The 23585-nt window shown below is 36.6% G+C and overlaps 1 protein-coding gene and 2 long non-coding RNA genes across 8 annotated transcripts; 1 reads left to right on the forward strand and 2 right to left on the reverse strand.

The window, feature by feature from the left end:
• Positions 1–301: 301 nt before the first annotated feature.
• On the reverse strand, positions 302–3944 carry LOC133732403 (uncharacterized). Of its 5 annotated transcripts, none has more exons than XR_009857103.1 (5): positions 3288–3944; positions 2028–3179; positions 1669–1738; positions 1066–1143; positions 302–858 (listed from the first exon to the last, which is right to left on the reverse strand). It is a non-coding gene; the product is annotated as an uncharacterized LOC133732403 (long non-coding RNA). The 5 variants fall into 5 exon arrangements; XR_009857104.1 differs by having other exon boundaries at positions 2024–3179; XR_009857101.1 differs by having other exon boundaries at positions 1669–3179; positions 3288–3365; positions 3476–3943.
• Positions 3945–10904: 6960 nt separating this feature from the next.
• Positions 10905–12928, reverse strand: LOC133729186 (uncharacterized). 2 transcript variants are annotated; one of them, XR_009856289.1, is made up of 5 exons: positions 12720–12928; positions 12395–12439; positions 12186–12305; positions 11344–11406; positions 10905–11008 (listed from the first exon to the last, which is right to left on the reverse strand). It is a non-coding gene; the product is annotated as an uncharacterized LOC133729186 (long non-coding RNA). The 2 variants fall into 2 exon arrangements; XR_009856288.1 differs by lacking the exons at positions 10905–11008; positions 11344–11406 and having other exon boundaries at positions 11880–12305.
• Positions 12929–21347: 8419 nt separating this feature from the next.
• On the forward strand, positions 21348–22232 carry LOC133733738 (heavy metal-associated isoprenylated plant protein 16-like). The gene is made up of 3 exons (XM_062161378.1): positions 21348–21521; positions 21624–21702; positions 21819–22232. The coding sequence occupies exons 1-3, from the start codon at positions 21453–21455 to the stop codon at positions 22034–22036; spliced, it is 366 nt and encodes a 121-aa protein (XP_062017362.1). The 5' UTR covers positions 21348–21452; the 3' UTR covers positions 22037–22232.
• The last annotated feature ends 1353 nt before the right edge of the window (positions 22233–23585 follow it).

A 23585-nucleotide genomic window follows, 5' to 3' on the forward strand; every position in this document is an offset into this window, starting at 1 on the left:
AAATGACTTTGGACATCAGTTTCTTGTAAGGTCCTGATGTATAAAATGACTATAGACATCGTTTGATTTATAAAAAAACTGATTTCGTATCCTACTATGACATCGTTTTACATAAGAAAGTGATTTATATATCAGTATTAGACATAGTTTCTATAAGTAGAACTGATGTCATGAGTCATTTATAACATCAGTTTGTTATTTCAAATTGTTGTGTATTCATTCTTTTTGCTTCAATTTCTAGTTTAGAAGTGATTACTAAATCAGTTTCTACACTAGAAACGTATCACAATGAGAATACCAGTGGTAAGCAAAAGAAAATGCTCATTAATATTATTGATGAAAACAGTACAAAGAGTAGGGAGAAGGGGACATATGGCCTAAACTTCTCCATACACAATAGCAAAAGAAAAGAACAAGATTAAAGTCTCCTAAATAAACCATATGAAGACAAGTTGCTCTGTTTGTAGATACAATAAAAAGAAAAGGAGAAAAAAATAGCAGTTTGTTATAAGATAAAAATACTTGTAACTTGAATTTCCAGTCCTTGGTGTAGCTGCGAATGAACCTAGCAAAAACATGTGCCAATGAGTTGAGAACTAGTTTCACAGATATCCACTTAAATTGCAACTTCAAATCACAAAAAGTAGTTAAAAGTAGAGGGCAATGACTTAACAGAATCGAATCTCTTGACCAGCGCGAGAGTGCGCATGTAATAGTATTAAAGGGAGGATGCCATGTGCTACCATCTTGTAGAGGAGGATGATGATGAAAGAAGACTAGGCGGGAATGTCACAACAACTGCATTGAAGATTGTAGTATGCTTTTTAGAGATCTAAGGAAGGAAAGCATGTCCCATTCCTGCAATCCAACAGTATTAACTGTATTATGCTTGATTCAGTAATACAATATATGCTTGATTCAGTAATACAATATATTGATTTGAGCAAGGAAAAGACATACACAACCCATATGAATCACCAAAACAGCAGAGAAAAGAAATAAGAGGCAACTGCAAAGCAAAGCCTCAGAATAACAGTTGAAGACCAACTAACAATTGCCACTCACCAGGCTGGAATACCACACTGTGGAACACAGAATGATTGAATGGCAATACGACCAACACAAGAAATGTTGCTGTCACTTCTGTAGAATAGTCAGAAGAAGGTTAAAAACATGATAGCATATACAAAAATAAAATTAAAGGATAAAGAAGAACACTAACCATTAGAACATTGCCACCCAAAGTTCTTCTTAAGCAAGGATTAATAATTTTCATTACCCAAGTATTACACAGACTTGTGAATTATGACAACTCTTAATAACTCAACATCAGATATGAAGTATTTGACAAGAACCATTAATTCAATTTGTTAAAATCAAAACCTTATAAGCATAGTTTTTAGATAAATTAACCATTTAATATTAAAATTCACCAAATGTTGGCCTTCATAATGAACTAAAGATTTAATCAACATCTTAAACCACCACCTAGCACCATTAATATACTATGACAATAATGTATTATCAATCATGGGGCATACAAATGCACAAACCTATGTATCAATGAATCTTCTCTATTCCTCAAAATCGTTCTTTTTATTAAGAGGAAAATGATCTTCTAATAATAAATTATTCAAGAGTTAGATGGTAAGACTACAGAATATACACCTTATCAGCACTGAACTTGAGCTTGTATCGACATATTCTCAAACTTGGAGAAAGCTTTTAGTTTTACAACCTACATATCCATACCATATACAAATTAGATGTATGCTTCTTCCATCAACTATGGCAGCGTCTATATATAACATGAAAGATAAACATTGACCCACATATGCAGCACACTAAAATGGTTCTTCATAGCAATGTAACAAAATATATAATTAACATCCATCATAAGGATTTCAATTTCACATTCAGCAGCATACTATCCACATACATATATTTATGCATACATAGAAAGAGGAGAGTCCAATAATGATGGATGCAAGTATGCAACCATACAAGTTTCAATGGTTCTTACATACATCTGATAGCATACTCTTACTATGAGTCCACTTCGTACACAGGCATGAAAGATTGACGTAAAGGTAACTTGTGCAGTTTATGGTTTGAAGACAGACGTAGAATGAATAGTTGCTCAAGATTTCCAAAGCATGAAGCCTGTAAGATAACTTGGAGATGCTTCAACCTAACAAAGGAAAAAGAAAGAAAAAAACCACTACATGTACATAGAGTCTAGATATTAAAAATGAATTTAAAACTGCAGAAATTAGAGCTATAAGTTATACCACTACCGTGTCCTATTTTAATTCATGCTGCAGGTTTTCAAAGTATCACCTTATCCCCGCTGGTCTAGTGCTCATTTGATCAGGTTATGTTATACTGATGTCTATCCAAATGGGAATGTAGTATAAAGCAAAGCTAAATTGATTAAAGCATCCATTGCATGAACATTTTTATAGTTCTAGACTTTTAGTAGAACAGCAAATAATAATGTGTTATATCAAGTACACTTAAGTAGCATTAGCAGCTCCAGAGAGACCATAGTCCTTTGCATGGCACTACCAAGCGGTGCTACATAAAACATGAAACTGCAAGCAGTGATAATAGGTGCAGCATAACCATGTATCACCTTTAACATCTTGTCCAAATTTTTAAATTTTTTTTATTTTCGCTCTGAGCTTGTTTATTGGAGTAGGATTGCATCATTCCTATTAAACTAGTTACAAAGTTCTATTTTCAGACAACATAAGCAAGAAATCCAATCAACTAACTACCTAAGACAGGAAATTCTACAAAACAATATCGAAAGCAAGCTGACAACAAGACACCCAGAAATCTAAAAATAGAGCAACTGTATACAAAGAAAAAATTAACACTTGTAGAATACTAAACTTTGTTTTGAGCTAAAATTCAGCAGTCACATGTCAAATAAACTTAGCTGCATATGCATTTAAACACGAAGCTAGTTATATAACTTATCACCTTAACCTCTTCTTTCCCCTCAGTAAGAAATTGCATCCTTCCTGTCAAGCAAGAGTAGGCTCTCTTCATACGAGCCAACATGACAACCCTGATATGTAGAAATCCCAAAATTTTTAAGCTGTTTGCTCACAATATCAAGTGAAACCAATTCATGGTCATCTTCAAGTATCAAAACCACTTCCCCACTCCTCCTGATGAAGGAGATCCAATGGTGAGAACATGAATCATAACAGAGAACCTGTCAACAAAATTATTCTAGTAATGTATTTGTACAAATATTAATCAACCAAGATACTTACCACATTTTTGCCAGGTGGTTCACGAGGGGTAATCCACCTCCAAAAAAGGCCATTTGCTTCACCGTCATAGCCATCGCCCTCAAATGAAACCCCAAACAAAAAAAAAATTAAAATTGAAATCTAAAACTGAAACCACACAAAATGGAACATAATTCATTTCCATGTACCAAAAATCAAACAAACACTACCTGGGGAAATTGAATCGAGATAAAAAGGGGTCATCGTGAATCGATTCTTTAAAGAATCCGTGTGAATGAATTGGGAATCTCCGTCTGTGAGAATCAAAAGGATGATGAATTAGATCTGAAGGCGGAGGTGCATTCTCCTTGGCTTGCTGGAACTAGGGCTTGACGGAAGGGATGGGGATTAGAGAAGGACACTTGTTTGAGTTTGCTTTGCTGAAAATGTGTTTGATTTGTAGAGAGAGAAATTGTCAGTGGAGATGATGGCGCCGCCGAGGGGGCGGAGGCGGTTAGTGAGAGAGAGATAGTAGCGGGAGTGAGCGGAGGAGAGGGAGGCGGTGGTGGCCGTGGAAAGAGAGCGGAAGAGGAAGGAGGAGAGAGCTAGGGTTTCGAGGAAGAGGGAGTGTGCGAAAATTGGGAGATAATAGTGAGTGAGATAGAAGGGGGAAAACTGACAAAGTGTGGGTGGAATGGAAATTTTGTTCCCCGCGTGTTCAAATTTTTAACTTCATCCGTTCCGCGTTTTTTAAAATTTCAGAATCAAATTGTAGATATCGGTCAACAGTAATAAACGATGTCAATTATATGCATAGAAATCGGTATTTGAGGAATCGATGTTAATGATAATTTTTTACATCGCGTGAATTCCTCACCGATGTAATTGTCGTGATGTCTAAGGCCAAAATTCTAGTAGTGTATGTCTACTCACCGTAGAAGAACAGAAAAATAGAGAGGAGAAAGATTATTGGGAAATGAAAAGAAGATGGGGGAAATATTTAAAATGACAAATGATGCAAGTGAATTGAGGGATTTACTAACCATAAGAGCATCTTTAGCAATGCTAGCCATTTTTGAGTCAAATTTTAGCCAAAATAGCTAAAAAGTCATTTTGGCTAGCCACTTTAGAAATATGTCTGTATCAGTGCTCTCTATTTTAGCTAATTTTGAGTTTATATTATTTTTTAAATGAAGATTAAATAGTTTAAATGTATTTATAAATTACATAAAATAACCCAAAAGGAATGTTATAAATTATAGAAAGCCTCATCTCGCTCTCTATATTTCGGAGCGAGATAGCTAAAAGTTATAATGGAGAGCCACTTAGGAGTCTGGTGCAGCTGCTAAAATATATAAAAAGTTAAACATGCTCTCCAAAATAGCTAAGGAGCCAAAATAGAGAGTCTGCTAAAAATGCTCTAAAAACCCCAAATTTAAAGAGAAATTTGTTTGATTTCAAAGTTTTGAAGAGAGTCAAAGAAGTAATAAGAAGTGCAGAAAATCTAGGAAGGCAATCACAATACTGTAAATTGGGGAGAGATGGAGAAAGAGAGACTTACAGTGTGTTTAATTTGTTGAGAAATATCGAAACTTCTTGGCTCAATTTTCTGCTAGGTTTGACAGATCCTATAACAACTAACAACATCATGCAGATCTACAAGAGTTAGTAAAGAGAGAAAATTGAAACCCATGTTACCTGGGGATTTGGCATCACGAGTTCATATATGAGGTTAACTGAGGGAGAGAGAGATCTGAGCATTTTCCATCAGTTCTCCTTTTTTCTTCTTCTCATAGCTCCTAGTTGCGGTGGTGCCGGAGGAGATGAGGAGTCTGGCGGTGGGGGTTGAGAAAGGAGGGGTTGGGAGAGAGAGGGAGACTGGGAATAGGTGATTGGAGTGAAAAGAGAAGAAATGGAAATAGGGACTGGAAGTGTACTTGATAGTCTGCAACCCAGTTTTTGAATTTCTGTTCGGCAGAATTTCAAGGAGCTATAGAGATCTTTCCCTCTTTGGAAACAATTGTTTAAACTAGGACTGGTCCTGTGCTCCAGATCGCTGAAGGTAGGTTCCAATTGGGCGGGACAACTTTTCAGTTTCAGTCCTCTATTCCATCTCCTGTGGCACGGTCGCTATTTACGGACGTGCAGTTTGTCAGGCCTAGGAAGGACAAGAGGTCTGCGGTCATCAGGGATGTCGTTTCTAGGGCTTCCGTGAGTACATATGATACATTGGCAGTGGTACCAGTGGATGATTCCATGCCAAAGAAGAGGGACAAACCAGTATCTCCGAATGTGTCCCCGAAGAAGATGAAGTATGGTCTGGAGGCAGTACTGGAAGGTAGGCAAGCTTGTTTTTTGCCTCCTAATAAAGTGAAATTACCGGAATTCCCATTATGCCAGAAAAGCAATCAGACGACAGAGGAGATCTGTCGTCTGATTAAAAAATTTTCTGTTGTCTAGTACGGTGCCGTCTCTTGGGGCATCAGACGACAGATTTCCTCTGTCGTCTTATTTATCAGACGACAGAAATTTGTTAGGTCTTCTGTTGTCTGATGAAATCGAGATATGAGGCTGGTGAATTCAAACGACAGATAAATGTCGTGTGAACTAGAAACAAATAACAGTTCCTTATAATTTCTGTGGTCTGAATGGACTTATAATAACAGTTAAGTGTTGTTTTATTCCAGTTCAATAACAGTTAACTGTCATTCTTATTCAGTTTAAAATACAATTATCTATCGTCTTTAGTCGACTACGGTAACATTTATATGTTGTTTTATATGCATTATAGTCACAGATAAGTGTACATTGAACTTAGTTAATACTACATTTATTTACCTTTTGAGTTTAGTCACATATGACAGTTAAATGACGTTTAAAGAGAATACAAATAACAGTTGTCTGTGGTTTTTATTAACTTATAGTAATAGTTATCTGTTGTGGCATATAACTTGGAATTACAATTAAGTGTGGTTTAAAAGTTGTTAAGGTTACATTTATCTATTGTTGTGGTTTATACTCTACAACAATTAAGTGAAGGTTGAAGAGCACAGACAGGACAATTATATGTTGCTTGAAGTTAATTTGAGCGACAGTTAAATGTTGTTTCATTTTCGACTCTGTCTTTGTTTTGACATGAAGACGACAATTATCTGTTGTTTGAGTGTCCAAATATGAACACATTTTTTCTTGTTTTTGTTGTTCTTTGACGCGTCCAACAACATCATTTTGTTGTTGCTTTCTATTCCAGATGTCATACTCGTATCCCTGTTGTGCCATAATCATGTAAATCTGGGAACAACACAATGCATTCATCAAATATGAAATCCATTCACAAAAATACCAATATTTCATCAATCTGTTCCTGCAGCTATACATACATCCAGCATGGAGCTAAACTTAATAAACATCAGTTCAATAACCCATAGCAGTTGGCATGATCAACAAATGTAACCCAAAAAACACTGATATCTCATACTACTGATCATAAACTGTACTTGCAGGCCAAAAATAGATACTTAGACCAACTGCATAACTAGTTAATATGGGTTATAGATGATGCATGTCCAAAATTAGAATGTTCTCGACACACTAGCTTTGTTGAAATTGGCTGACATACTTTGCCCACTCGGCCGGGACCTGATCAATGTCTTTTTGTGTGTAGAAGTGATTTGCTTTCCTTTCCCACTGCAAGTATTAAAAAAAAGGGCAAATTACTGGTCACTCCCTCAACTTTTGGGGAGTCGACAGTTCAGTCCCTCGTATCATAATTTTAACAAATAACTCCCTATACATTCAAATCTCACACAATTTGGTCCAAAATGACCATTTTACCCTCACTTCTTTTTTTTCTTTTCTTTTTTTTCTATCCTCTCTCTCACTTCCTCTTTTTTTTTTTTTTTTTCCTATCCTCTCTTTCTCTCTCTCTCATTCTGCGAGGCATCCAGCCTTCCCGACCCAAAGCAGCGAGGCATCCAGCCTTCCCGACCCAAAGCAGCAGCTTTGTCGCCACCCCGCCACCAACACCGCCTTCCCACCGGCGTGGAGCCACCCTCACGCCTCCAACGTCGTCCAAGCAACGGCGAACAGCTTCAGGCCACCCAACACCCGCCGGCACATGGAATCTCTGCAAAAGGAGCCGGAACCATCGTCTCCGCAAGCCACCGATCCCAACCGGCCTTCGATCTGCACCAGATAGCCATCGAATCCGGCCGGCCAACCATCGACCCCCAACAGACGCCGCTCCGACCCAAGAGAATCCAATTCCTCTTCCAATCCCAGCCCGCTTCCCCGACTCCCCGACTCATCCACTCCCTTCGACCCAGAAAGACACCGAACACCCACTGATCCAAAACTTCGAGCTTGAGACACAAACCTGAAACAAACCACCCATCCGGCCTCACCGGGTTCTGAGTCGAAGAGGAAGTGAGAGAGAGGATAGGAAAAAAAAAAAAAAAAAGAGGAAGTGAGAGAGAGGATAGAAAAAAAAAAAGAAAAGAAAAAAAAAAGTGAGGGTAAAATGGTCATTTTGGACCAAATTGTGTGAGATTTGAATGTATAGGGAGTTATTTGTTAAAATTATGATACGAGGGACTGAACTGTCGACTCCCCAAAAGTTGAGGGAGTGACCAGTAATTTGCCCTAAAAAAAAAATACAAGTTAATGTGAATGGATATGTTTCACAACAGTAATCAGAATTCTGAAAGTACACGTTTTACCTCCAAGCCAAATAGGGCTAACTTTCAAAACAAGAATTCTGATTTTACTAGAAACTAATAGGTTAAACCCCACAAAGCAGTTTCCAATATCCTAGGCTTTAGAGGGTCCAACTTACTGCGTGGTGCTAATAAATTGCAAAGTAGGAGAATAAAAGAAATAAATGCTCACTCTGCACATTCACTCAATTTCCCTGAATTTTGGCTCTCAACAATCTTCAGAATCAATGACTTGTTCTCGTCCAAATACTGCAGCAATACATAGTGAACTCAGGAACAATTTAAGTTATAGTGTACATGTAAATAATAAAGAGAAGTATAGTAAAAAGAAAAAGAATACTTTCCTTAAGTGAGAAATGCATAATAATTAATGTTTATTCCAAAAAAAAATATTGATTTGAAGAATGAAGAGGGTTGCAACCAAATTACAGGCCAATGATCTGGCCACATCTGTAGCACAACAGTAAACCAACTCGCACAAAACAGGTATTGACAGCAACATACACATTTTACATGCAGATGATTTCCCACTTGAAAACCAAGTCACTAGTACTACCACATCAACTCACATTTATTACTAAGCATAGAGAACCAAGTAGAGTAACAGTATTGAGATAACATTGGAGAATGATGAATTTGAAAGAATGGGGAACAACAGAATCAAACGGTGTTGTTTTTTGGTGGCGAAACGGTGCTGCTCAACTGATCTGAAAGACGACAACAAGTCAACAACTATCAGACAATGCTGGGGCACAGTTATGGCAGTTCATATGAGGAACGCATGATTACAGTTTGAGAAAATAATTTTCATTCCGTACAAGGAATGCGAGTAAACATTTCACCTAAAGCATGAGATTGAGCCAAAGATCTGCATAATTAGTACAGTGGCGATACAATAACTAGAAACAAGGTTCTTGACATGTGATTAAGAACCTTTGACACAAAACAGCCCAAATTACAAATGCAGTTCCCACATGATCAAAACTTTTGTTCATTAGTTCTATTAGTTTGTGAAACATCTAGTATAATCGACAAAAAAGCTGGGCACACTTCTTAGCTGAAAACCAAGTATGGAAAAGATTCTTTCAGTGAATGATTCACAAAGTCAGAAGGAGCAATGACACCAGCAGAAGCTTAATTCCAAGACGAGGATGTGTATAATGTTAACCAGTTGGATATGCTGATTTGGCTCTAACTTATAGAGAAGAACTTGCCCAAAAGCTACTTTAAGCATACTTTTTAAAGTCTTCGAAGCATTTCAGTATTTCACAGTTTCAATTACAGTTCTGGAAGTACTTTAGGAGGCCTTGTACATCCAACTAACTGCTTCCTTTAAGATTTGAGTATGCTTTTATTCTTTTACCTCAATTTCAATGCCCTTCTGAAAATAATTTGGTCTTTCATGACAGGTTTTCCAACGGACCCTGAGTAAGGGTATGCACACCAGACCCTGAGTAAAGGTATGCACACCAGCAGGCACTAGAAGAAAGATTGCTATCTCATATCACAATGCTACAGGGTGAAGTGCAGTAGGTATATATAGAAAGAACACTAGAAAGAAATATGCCTGGTAAATAGTTGGAAAAGGAAAGACATATCATAGAGAAAATATTAGCAACAAAAAATTCCTGGTCTTGCTACATAAACTGACCCGCAAGGTATTTCCTTGTACTTTGATGTTATGTGCAAATTATAATATCACAAAAATGCAGCATTCAGTTGCGTACACAAATTTAATCCGTTTTCATGTAAATGGGTGGAATATTATGATCAGCATCAGCATCTTATATATATATCTACATGATTTCTTTCTCATTCTTGACCATAAAAATGAAAACTTCAAGAAATGCAGCTAATTACTTTAGCTTAATATATATATATAGCTTATTGAAAAGTCGTTATATATTGACTGAGCTCTTACTAATGAGCATGATATAAATCCTATTTGTGTGTGTATACACCGACTGCTATTGATTGTCTAATAACGTCTTTCAATACGAATCTGCTTCTCACCCTTTACGTACCATCCAATATAAATTACCAAGATGCACGGCAGATACTGATCAGTTTTCAAGGGATGAATTCAGGAGTTATTAGTATTTGCTCTGATATATATGAATATATGCACAACAACACTGATCAGTGTCAATTCAAGATGCACAACCCATTAACTGATCAGTTTTCATACATTTCAGAACGATGTTATTGGATCACAATGGAAATTACACACCAATCTCAATAGTAACATGAGCAGCATTAAGAATAACAAAAAAACAAAAGAGAAAGAAGCCGTGCATACCTTGCTTAAACAAAATCTGTCACTTAGCCACTCCTAATTGCTCATACAAACCTATTCTTTTTGTATCACTTATCTAGAATATGGAACATAAACAAAATAAGTCAAAGAAGGCAGAAACATTGGAAAAAATAACAAAGAAAGAAAGAAAGAAAGAAGGGGGAGCAAGAAAAAAAATAACTAATACAGTTCTTGCTTCCACTTTCTAGAAGCCTTGGCAAGAATGTGGCAACTTTCTAACTAGCCTCCACCAGAAAATTCTATATTTTATGTAAAAGAAAGTTCAATATTTTATGTAAGAAAGAAAGAAGCAATAAATTTGAAAACAAATAGCAGATATATTATAGTGAGCATAGAGTGAAACTTAAGGGAAAATAAAGGCATATCTATCAAATCCAATTTGAATTGGTTTTGGTAGTGGAAAGAATGGATACCTAGTTTAGTTCCCATGAGAATAATGGGCACTAATGAGGCATAATGTCTAAGCTTTGGAACCCACTTCTCCAACATAACATGCAACAGGTCAAAAGAGAAGACAGAACACATAGAATCTGATTAGTATTATACATTTGGTGCATGTACAAATTTAAAAAGTGAATTTTGAGTTTAGGGTAGAATCTTGGTAGAGAAAAAGGAGCTTACTTTCTTTGATATGTTCTCATAGCTAGGCCTACTTATGAGAGAAAAGGCAAGAAGAAAAATATCAGCTCCTCTGTAATTAAGAGGCCTCAATCTGTTATAATCTTCTTGACCTGCATAATATAGGTTACATTATATTCTTTAAATAATACTAATTAACAGTATCAAGCACTCATTGATTGGAGAAGTGCTTTATAACTACTTCAAACAATATGATCATGTATGCAAAACCCAACAAGAGTTTGTACTTGCATTTAGTGTTCATCTTTATATAAGATAAGGAAAAAAAAAAGTTAGTCAGTACCAATGGCTTGTTTGAGAGACATACAAGGGAAAACAAGTGTTCCAAGGCTTATACTAACCATTTAAGGCAATGAATGCATTTAAATGTTCTTTCTTCTAATGACTATAGATATCATAAAACAATAGAGAGAGAAAAAATACTTACCAAGATGCAAAGAACTCCACAACCTAGAATTCCACTTAAGCGGTCATTCAATAGAGCATTTATCTGAACAAGACCAAACGAATGGTGAGGTATACTTAATATATAAGTGCACCTTATGCAATACTATTCTAAGACCAAGTGAGACAAAAGATCATCACTACATAACCATGAGTATCTCATGACTAAGTTAAATAAAGCAAAGTAACATAAATGGATCAGAATGACTTCAAAGAGAAGGATAGGTTAGTTAGAACAGCCATGGTGTCAAGTGCAGAACCTGCCAAAGGCTTCCAACTAAAACATACTCAACCCAGTACTATTTTCTTAGGTCTTAACCCATCCACATGATCGGCGTTGCCACTAGGGAAAGTTAATAAGACGGCTTCCGACTTCCAGGACAACATATGCCATATATTCTTGAATCACAATTACCAAATGGGCATGCTTCATGGGGTTTTGAATGAAAATCAACCAAGCATAACCAAGACCCATAATTAATACTAAACATGAGTCCAAAAGCAAGAGATTAATCCCATATCAAGATAATAGAAAGACTAATAAGAAACCCCAAAAATGCAGAAAGAGGTAAAATATGTTCTACATGAAAGAGTGCAGAATTTAAAGAAATTGAAGTAAAATCCAAAATTACTACTACAAACCCTCATTTTGAGTAGAAATTGAACAATTCGATAAGCCATATGCTCATTATAACATAGAAACCATGAGAAACAAAGAGGTATTACAAGAGGAGAATACCCCAAAACAGATAGAAGTGAAATTGATTTTAGTTTTCCCAGAAAGGTTGCTCGAGATTTAAGTAGAAGAATGAAAATCTAACTTACCCAAACAAAGAGAGGGCGGAATAAATGAGACCAATAATGAAGTACCAGAGATGAGGCTCAAACTGTGAAGAATTTCATAAGTCTTCCTGTTCAAACCCAACTAGTAAGACCCAAACCCTCCTACAATGTCACATATTTCAGTACAAAATACTACGAAAACTAAAACCTTCCACACCAAAATTCACAATAAAGTTTCAAGCTTTTCTCACCTCCAACAGCAATGCTATAACAAGCAACAGTACAAGTCTGAATCCCTGAATTCATAAACCAGAGCAAGAAATCCATAAATTCAAAAACAATAAATTTCACCACTACGACAGAACCTGAACACCTTAATCTATTTCAATATCCCCCAATGAAAATCAAAGAAAGACCTAACAACTAATAAGATTTACAAGGAAAATTTTACAAAACCCCAAATCAATTTTCAGAAGAAAAAAAAAAACCTAAAATAGAAGATTCAACACAATCGAAACCCTAAAATCGAAGATTGAGCCCAATCGAAGCCCTAACCTAATGAAGCAAAATGCTTACCGGCCAATAACCCAATCGAAAATAGTCAAGCTTCCTCTAATCTTTTGAGTGGTTGTTGGACAGCTCCATAGAGCCGGACGCGAATGCAAATGATTCCTGGGTTGAAGGAGAGACTAGGTTTGGGTAAGTATTCTCAAGTTTGAGAGATTGAGATCGCAATCTCAGTTGAGTCTTTGGTTGCTGAGAGAGTGGATAGAGTTCTAGACAGGTTTTTCAAGGGGTTGAGTTTTAGATAGAGTTAATATCACGAAGAGGAGTTTTGTGTTATGTCCCAAGAGCAAGACTTGAAACAATTAAAGTCAAACTCACCTTATTCAGACGACATAATTCTGTAGTCTGAATATCACCCCATTAACTAGTCAGCTATAGGGTTTGGACACTTGAGAGGGAAAGATTTAAACTTCTTGGAGGGATTTCTAAAATTTTTGCTAGGCTTCAATATAGAAAATCTCCATCTATTCAGACAACATATAACTGTTGTCTGAATCGGACCATATTTTCAAAAAGTTCAAAGTATGGTTTCTCTATGTATTCAGACAACACATTTAATTTATCTGTCGTCTGATGTCGTCTGAAAAAATCAGACGACAGAATATTAGCCTTCTGTCGTCTGATGCGTGTCGTCTGATAGCTTTTTTGGCATAGTGTCCCCACCCATATTTCTGCTAAGTCTTTTGGTCTCATGGAAACTCCGGATGGTTTGATGGTATCCCAAACTGGGGCAGATAAGGAACATGTGGAGACTAAAAAGAAACGGGGCCGGCCTCTTGGAGCCAAGAACAAGAATCCACCAAAAAATAAGAAGTCTGATGCTGTTATGGAACCATTAAGGTTGACCTATCCTACTTGTTCTCCTTGCCCTATTTCTAAGGGTAAGGGGAAAGTTTAATTTTCAGTTTTATTTCTGTTCTAGCTTACAAACTATGGGTTCTTTTTACACCTAGTTAATGAATCTCCTGTAGTACCACAATTGAGTGCATTGACGAAGGGAGATTCACAGTAGTTTTCTCTGTGTTGATGGAATTTTATAGGTTGTAGGCTTCTAAATAAGTGAGCTTCATTGTACTAGTGGATGGTACCCGTATTCCCTTAACTGCTTGACCACTGATTTAGGGTACAAGCATATAGGGCTTATTTGTATGTGCCGTTCTGGCTTTGGGATTAAATGAAATCTCTATTACTCTGTCAAAAAAAAAAGATTTAATAATATATACCAACCTAAACTCTACCCATTCAAGCTTTAAAGAGAGAAACAATAAAATTCAAAAATTCAAAAGAAGTTAGGAAGTTGATAAATTGAAGTTAGATAATGAGGAATATTGAAATTTGCAGAAAAAAAATCACACAGATATCCGTGTGAAATCAAATATATTTATTAAATTTTATGTATTTATTTTGTTTTAGTTTTATTTTGAAATACAATTCACACATATTTTTGTGTGTAAATTTTAATTCATACTGACATCTGTGTGAATTTTTGCTGTTCCACTTTTAGAATTTTTTTCACACAGATGACTGTGTGAATATAGTTTTCACACAGACATCTGTATGTATTGTAGTGTTTCTCACACAGATTTCTAACCGTGTGAATATCTGTGTGGACTTCATCTGTGTGCATTGGCTAGTTTTTCTAGTAGTGATTTAAGCAGGTGTGAGCGACGTGTCTATAGAAGCGGATAAAGATCAAGTTGTTTTGATCGGAGATGGAGTTGATTCGGTTTGCTTGGCCAAGTCGTTAAGGAATAAGCTCCGATACGCCGAAATAGAACTTGATCATGAGCTACGTGCCCAGGTTCCATGTATATATGCTGCTGCAGTCTTGGTGTGTAGAAAATGAAAGACAAATACTTGTAGAAGATTTTCTGATATTGCTTCCTTGAAGAAACAGATAACAAGCTAATCTATATAAAGAAGATGGAGTGTTCAAACATGATCCCTAAAGACCCTCAACAACTTACCCTTGATTTAAAGAACAAACCATAATCCTACTTAACTCAAATTTTACTCTATCACACGGTCACACCTATGTACAACGTAAGGCACAGAGTAAGAGAGCAAGCTGTGAACAGTAAAGTATATATGGTGATATAAACAGCAAGGTATGTTGTGTTAACTATTACGTGGGCTCGGCATGGAATAGTCAGCTTGACCAATGGTGTGGCATCCAGCTGTCAAGCATGTACTAGTCATTTGCTGACACAGAGATTTTAGATATTTTCTATATGTTCTATATTTTCCAGTCTGTAATAAGTGAAGGTGTGGGGTTACTATAAATAGGGGTTTGTTGTAATAATTTAGTACACTTTGCATTAATCAGAAAAATCTCTGAAGAATTTTGCTCCAGATTGTTCTTCCATCTTCGTCTCTTCTCTCTTCACTGTGCTTGTAAGGTTGGCCATGGATTTGATGTTATCATGGTATCAGAGCTTTGGCTCATGATCCTGAACTTATCTTACTGTTACTCCTTGTTACTGCAGCTCACACTTCGTCTTCGTCAAGCTCACTGTGCTTCAACTAAACCCTAGATCTTTGCTTTCTGCTTCTGAGGTTTTGATTCTGGCTTCGACTACTTGTTTTCACTTGTGAAATGGTTTATTGTGCTGCGATTTTACTTCGTCCAAACTTTTCATATCAATCTATGACTTGTGGTTTAGATCTCCGTTCTCTTGTGAGATTTGTTCTAATTTTGAGGTGTTGAGCCTTTGAGATATATGGATCTGGTAAAATTGATAGTGATTGAGATATAACTGAGATGATAAAGAGATTTGTTGAAGGAAAATCATGCTGTGATGAGTATAATATTGTTAGATCTGTGATAAGACAAAATTGATAACCTGATTGCTTGTGAGACTATGATCGATATGATATTGTGAGATTTGTGATAAAACGCGGTTTATAGTTTGGTTGCTTGTGAGACTATACTGCAGTAGGTACAAGTTTGATAATATTTGGTTAATCAAAGAGTTTGATAATCTGTAGATTCATTATCAGCCATCATGACTGTTACACAATCTGATGTTAACTCACTGCTGAGTATGATTACTGTTCGCCTGAGTGAAACAAATTTTGTCAAGTGGAGCTTTCAATTCCAGTCCGTTCTCGAAGGAAATGATCTCTTTGGCTTCTTTGATGGAACCTATCCATGTCCACCTCGTCTTGCTCTTACTGAGGATGGGATTGTGACTAATGAGATCACTCAAGCTTATAAGCAATGGAAGAAGACTGACAAGGCCTTACTTGGTTTGTTAATGGCCACTCTTGATGATGATATCATGGAAATCATTGTTGGATGTAGCTCATCTCGTGAAGCCTGGCTAGCTTTGCAAGAAAGGTTTTCTACTGTCTCAAGAGCCAACATTATTCAGCTCAAAACTGACCTGCAGACCATCAAGAAGGGTGCTGACTCAATTGACATGTACCTACTTCGTATTAAGCATGCCAGAGATCAGTTGCAGTCTGTTGGAGTGGCTATAGCAGATGAGGATATTGTGGTGGTCACCTTGAATGGTTTGCCTGATGAGTACTCAATGATAAAGACTGTCATTCGTGCTCGTGACAGCTCCATTTCACTTAAGGACTTCAGGGCTCAACTCTTAGCTGCTGAAAGAGATATTGAAGCTCAGTTCATCTCTACAGGATCTATGACTGCAATGGCAGCTAGAGGAAATGGATACAGGTTCAATGCTGATGACAGAAATAAAGGTTCCACTAGATCATTTAGCAGTGATAAAGGCAAAGGTGTGTGGAATAACAACACTGGAAGACATGCTGATTGGAGTACTAGCAAGCAACTCAATTCTGAAAATGATCAAACTGGAGGAAATTTCAGGAGTTACAACAGTGTTGAATGTCCGATATGTGGTAAAAGAGGTCACAATGCTAGTAACTGCTATCAAAATACTGAGTGTGAGTATTGTCACAAGAGAGACCACATTGCAAGCAAATGCTTCCAAAATCCTGCTTCTCCAGATTACAAGGGCAACAATGGTGAATATAGAAACAATATTGGTGCCTCACCTGAGTGTCAGATTTGTGGAAAAAAGGGTCACACTGCAGTTAATTGCTTTTACAGAAGTAATGTCCCACCTAATCATCCTTCTCAGTCTGTGTTAATTTGCCAAATTTGTGGCCTAAAGGGTCATGCAGCACTGGATTGCCATCACAGGAGCAACTATGCCTATCAAGGTGCTGAACCTCCAGCTACCTTGACTGCTATGTCAGCACAATCTTCTGGTGCTAGCACATCTGGAACACAACATAGTGAGATTTGGATTGGAGACACTGGTGCAACTCATCACATGACCTTTGACCTCAGGAATCTCACCATTGCTCGTCCCTATGAGTCTCACAACTCCATCACAATTGGCAATGGTGCAGGTTTGAATATAAAGCATATTGGTTCCACTGCTATTACTCCTGACAAGCATTCTTTTAGACTTAAAAATGTTTTACATGTGCCTAGTCTTGCTGTGAATCTTCTGTCCTTCAATAAACTGTGCAAAAGACAATCATTGCTACATAACTATGGATGATATTGACATTTGTGTACAGGACAAAGCAACAAAGGCCCTGTTACTTTCTCGAGTGCAGTTTAGCAATGATCCTAGTCCTCATATTTGTTCTTCTTGTCTTAGTGGAAAGATGCATAGGTTACCTTTTACTGAATCAGTCTCTAGGTCAGTTGTTCCATTTCAGAAAGTTCACTCTAATGTCTGGGGTGCTGCTCCTTGTTTGTCTTTGGAAGGCTTTAAGTACTATGTCACCTACATTGATGATAATACCAAGTTTGTATGGATTCTTGTTCCTCTTCCTAAAGGTAAGAACATTGTGGGAAGTAAATGGATATACAAGGTGAAAAGGAATCCTGATGGTACAGTTTCTAGGTACAAAGCTAGACTTGTTGCTCAGGGTTATAGTCAAGAAAAAGGTTTGGACTATGATGAAACTTTTAGTCCTGTTGTAAGACACAGTACAGTTAGACTTGTGATAGCTTTGGCTGCTATGAACAAATGGGAATTAAGGCAGTTGGATGTTAAGAATGCTTTTCTGCATGGAGAACTTAAAGAAGAAGTTTATATGCATCAGCCACAAGGATTTGTTGATCTCATTCATCCAGATTATGTTTGTTTGCTAAAGAAGTCACTCTATGGCTTAAAGCAAGCACCTAGAGCTTGGAATGAAAAGTTCACTAACTTTCTTCCATCTATAGGTTTTCAGTTCTCACATTCAGATCCTAGCCTATTTGTCAAGCAAAGTGAAAAAGGTGTGATGGCCTTATTGTTATATGTCGATGATATTGTGATAACTGGATCTGATACTGAAGGAATTAATGCTGTTGTGTCTGAATTAAGTGAGGTGTTTGATATGAAAGATCTTGGACCTCTGTCTCACTTTCTTGGCATCAATGTTCAATACAAGAGGAATGGTATCTTTCTGTCTCAGGAAACTTATGCAAGAGAGTTAATTGTTAAGGCTGGTTTGACTGCTTGCAGAGAATGTGTCTCGCCATGTCTTCCCCATGTCCAGTTGCTCAAAAATGAGGGTAATCTTTTGCCAAATCCTACTCTTTACAGGAGTATTGTTGGAGCACTTCAATACTTGACATTTACCAGACCGGATATTGCATATGCTGTTAATACTATGTGTCAATTCATGTCCTCTCCAACTGATGTTCATTATGCTTCAGTCAAGAGAATATTAAGATATCTCCAAGGAACTTTGAGCAAGGGATTGTTTTACAAATATGGTGATAGTATACCCTACATTAATGCATATTGTGATGCTGATTGGGCTGGAGAGATTAATCACAGGAGATCTACTACTGGCTTCATTGTGTACCTAGGCCATTGTCCTATATCTTGGCAATCAAAGAAGCAGGGCTCAGTGTCAAGAAGTTCAACAGAAGCAGAATATAGAGCTCTTGCAAACACTACAGCAGAGATATCTTGGATAAGGCATGTGCTATGTGATTTGCAGGTAAGAGTACCTGCCCCTCCTCTGTTGAAGTGTGACAACTTGTCTGCTCTTGCTTTATGCTCCAACCCTGTATTCCATTCAAGGATTAAGCACTTGGATAATGACTTTCACTTTGTAAGAGAAAGAGTACAGAGACAAGATCTTCTTCTGCAATATGTTCCCACTGAACATCAAACTGCAGATGTCTTCACTAAAGGTGGACATAGTCCAATCTTCAAACAACATTGTGTCAATCTCAGTGTGGTATTCCCAGCTGAGATTGAGGGGAGGTTTTAACTATTACGTGGGCTCGGCATGGAATAGTCAGCTTGACCAATGGTGTGGCATCCAGCTGTCAAGCATGTACTAGTCATTTGCTGACACAGAGATTTTAGATATTTTCTATATTTTCCCGTCTGTAATAAGTGAAGGTGTGGGGTTACTATAAATAGGGGTTTGTTGTAATAATTTGGTACACTTTGCATTAATCAGAAAAATCTCTGAAGAATTTTGCTCCAGATTGTTCTTCCATCTTCGTCTCTTCTCTCTTCACTGTGCTTGTAAGGTTGGCCATGGATTTGATGTTATCATGTTGTGCAGCTTCCAATACGGTGAGTAGCTTGGTCAGCTCTCTCTCTCTCTCTCAAGCACGATATTTTTATCGTGGATCAGATAACAGACTATGACTGTTCTTAATATGTCGCTCACCGCAATCCACTTGTTTAAGCTGCAGACATAAACGTCTACTTCTCACTGATAATAACCAATATTTCTTGTTCCTCAGAAATTATTTTATTTGCTCGATTGAAGCTTCTTTCGTTATAATATTGCATACAAAACGACCACTGATCCATCGAGAAATTTCTTGCTTGTTGAATCCTTGATATGACATTGGTAGAACATCCATGTCTTTCACCAATTGACTTGCTATTATATATAAATATATATGACGAACATATATATTAATACACGTACATCAGCATTACTAGAAGACTAATTAATTTGCGTTCTTTAACTATTTTTTACCCGTCCAACATGAAGAAAATAGTTGGCCTTACAAAGACTAATTAAAGATGTGATCGATGGACTTTAATTAATTCTTTTTCTTTGAATAATTATGTAGGGATTAATTAGTAGTATCGCTGACTCGCTTTCAAGAAATTTCTCATGATGATTATGAAGCTTTCACACGTGAAATTTGAAGCTTTACTATTCTTCATTTCTTTGTAAGTGGGTTTGTCTAGACTCTAGAGTATGTTTACTATTCTTCATTTCTTTGTATCCTACTGCAACGCACTCTATGCTTTCATGGACAGTACGTAAGTGGGTACGTTTGTCTAGACTCTAGAGTATGTTTACTATCCTTCATTTCTTGTATCCTACTGCAACGCACTATATGCTTTCATCAGTTCATGGACAGTACGTAAGTGGGTTTGTCTAGAATATGTTAGTGAGTAAACTGACTTCATATACTAATAGATTGACTCCATGTAGTGTTTAGACTTTAGACTAATTCAGGCCTGGTTTCGAGCAAGTTTGCAACATAACTACATAAAACGATACATAATGATAAAAAGTTGTTTATCTAGAGTATGCTTTAATGTACTGATGCGTAATTATATATATATATATATATATATATATATATGTGTGTGTGTGTGTGTGTGTGTGTGTGTGTGTGTGTGTGGTCTTTCTCTGTTAAGGAGGTTCTTACATATTAATATATAAGGATTTCCTTGATATACATACTTTTCAATCGCATATTCATATTTTGACTGTTCAGTTTTAAGGTATATATAAGTAGATCATCTTTGTAAATTTTCAGCCAAATTGATAATCATTAAGGCATTCAAAACTGCGATTTACAATTATGAACACAAATTGTTCAAGTTGGCCAGATTCGGTTTGTTCATTGATTTAATTTAGTTTGATACATTCATGATGATCAATTTAGTTTGATACCTTCATGATGATCAATTTGGCTGGAAATTTTCATAAATGATCTATACATTAGGACCTAAAAACTAAACGGTTGAGATGTGGATATCCGATCAAAAAGTAAATCTATCAAGAAAATTCTTAAATATTAATATCTAAGGACCTTATTAACAGAGAAAAGTTATATATACACACACACCGCACCTTCTTGATGAATTGTTCTTATCTAATTATTAACTTTTATACCACAAAATGCAACAACTTCCGACTTTTTCTCAAAAGTTAAAAGTACGTACCACCATGCTGTTATATATGATTGTAATGAAATAGGGTCCGTATGGCCGGTATGCTTACCAAACAAACATTTGTCTACTTGTGAAAACATTTGCATTGTCTATGACTATATGTATATTGCAACTTTTATTTAACGCACTCTTAGAGTAATCTACTAACTTTAGTATTCTCCTTATCTGTCTCAATGAAAGAACCATAGTATATATTCTGGGTGCACAAAGAACCATAGTATATATATTCTGGGTGCACAATATGATCGTAGCTATAACGCGCGGTTGACTTGACTCGATCGGGTTTTCTGAAAACCTTGGTTTCCTAGCAACTGAGTATCACATAAGAAATCTTGTCTCACAAAATTAGTCGCAATCTCTGTAGGGACAGGTCAATTGGGGATATTAATTATTATTCTACGAAGACTATGTTGTTATAAATTGAACCTAGTGTCATTGTTTCTTTGCAACTGACCTCGAAGTGCTCCAAGACTCCAAGTACTACTAGAAAGATAAATCGTAGATTTTTCTCTGAACACACCTTCCAGCTTATCCAATGTGGAATTTATGTTTTTGTTTTTCAGATTGTCAAAATTCTGTATACTCTTCGGCCTCTACCGTGAAGGTAAGCATTTGATCATCGTTGGATTTATCTTGTAAAGTGTGAAGTTTCTTTAAGAATGTTTGTGAAGAAGCTCTAACTAATTAACGTCGTTAATTTACGCAGCAAAAGATAGTTATAAAGGTGCAATTTAGCTCTGAGAAACGCAAAACTGAGGCCTTCAAGACTGCCGCCGGCTTTAAAGGTATGCATCATAAACCAAATATCAAATATCTTTTTCAACAAAATATCAAATATCTTTTGTGTAAAAGTAGACAAACGCAAGTGCTGATATGTAGAATAAATTGGATAACTATACAGGTGTGAGCAATGTGTCTATAGAAGCAGACAAAGACCAAGTTGTTGTGATCGGAGTCGGAATTGATTCGGTTTGCTTGGCCAAATCGTTGAGGAAGAAACTCAGCTACGCCCAAATAGTAAGTGTTGAAGAAGCGAAGAAGCCCGAAGAAAAGAAGCCACAAGTTGAAACAGTTAGCTATGTTCAATATCCGTTGCACTGTGATGTTGTCTACTGGTGATCGAACTTGAGCACTTTTAGCAACGTTCAATTTATCTCCCCCGTCAAAATACAATATTCTTCCAAGAACTAGTGTATATGTTTGGTATTTTTTTTTTCTCTCTTTTCTTTTCACTGGCCATATTATATACAAAGCCATAATTAGTTAAAATAACCGATAATCCTTGTTGAAGGTTTCCATTTTTGTTGAACCCATAGATGTCTCTCTTTTGTCTTCACGATACACTTTGGCCAATGATACTACCGGAATTATCAATTTAAAACGCTGCCACATAGCAGGATATATGAATCCAATCGAACTAGCTACCTTTGGGCACATGTCGAACAGAATCGAAACCCAAACTGAAGTTACATGCTAACAAACAGGGACCATGATGTCGACCGGCCGGAAAGCTTAATTAGGGGTGTTAGAAACTAAAATTAACCCTTCATTTTCTTGTGGGAGGATTTTATTGAGAATCAGTCTTTGGCAAAACTGTGTTCCTTTCATTTTAATTTTCTAGACGAGCATTTTTCTGACCAAGTATTAGAAAGTGAGTACAATCTCGTAGGTCAGGATCAGCATCGATCTACATTAGAATTGAAATAAAGAATCTTGTAATTTCAGCTTTCAGAGTAGAAAAAAGGAAAGAACTATAGCAAGGATATTCTTTGAAATTCGACTTAGCACATACACTTCATGTAAGGCGGGCATCTCCAACAGAGTAGCTAAATTTGATTTTTAGCTATATATAACTATTTTTGAAGTAAAATTCAACTCCAACAGCCTAACTATAGCCAAGTTAAATTTAACTTCAGTTTTGCGTTTCTCAGAGCTAAATTTAACTATGCTTACCTTCACGGATTTCTGATTATATTATGGGCTAAATACAAATTACTACCCTGTGGTTTAGGTCCAAAATCAATTCAGTCCCTGAACTTCTAATTTCATCAAAAACACCCCTGCACTTTCAATTTTGATCTAATATGTCCAATTTGTTAGTTTTCCAACAATTGAGTTATTTAACTTGTTAATGTGGCTCATATATGGCCTATGTTTTATGATGTGGTGTCGAGGTGGTCTGCATAGTTAATTTAGGAGTGAGTCCTACTATTAAAAATAAATAGATTTTCAACAAATAATCCAACTATAACTTGAACCCATAACAGAATATTAACGAATTGGACCTATTAGATCAAAATTGAAAGTACAGGGGTGTTTTTGATGAAATTAGAAGTCCAGGGACTGAATTGATTTTGGACCTAAACCACATGGTACTAACTAGTATTTAGCCCTTATATTATTAATGGTGCTTGGAATTTTCCTGAACTCTTGCAATCTCATTTTCCGGCTATATGTGAGTTGATAAGTCAAGTTCCATTTGCTGTTGATCCAACCACTAAGGACCAGGTCATTTGGTCTTCTTCCTCATCAGGTGAGCTAGCTCACTGCTAAGATTGCATATCATTTCTTAAGGCAGCCATTGCTTCCTTTGAACTGGGGTAAGATCATGTGGTCTCATTATATAACACCAAGAATGTCCTTATTAACATGGAAGGTTTTACACGGT

Source organism: Rosa rugosa, chromosome 2, assembly GCF_958449725.1.
Source record: "Rosa rugosa chromosome 2, drRosRugo1.1, whole genome shotgun sequence".
NCBI classification, from domain to species: Eukaryota; Viridiplantae; Streptophyta; class Magnoliopsida; order Rosales; family Rosaceae; genus Rosa; species Rosa rugosa.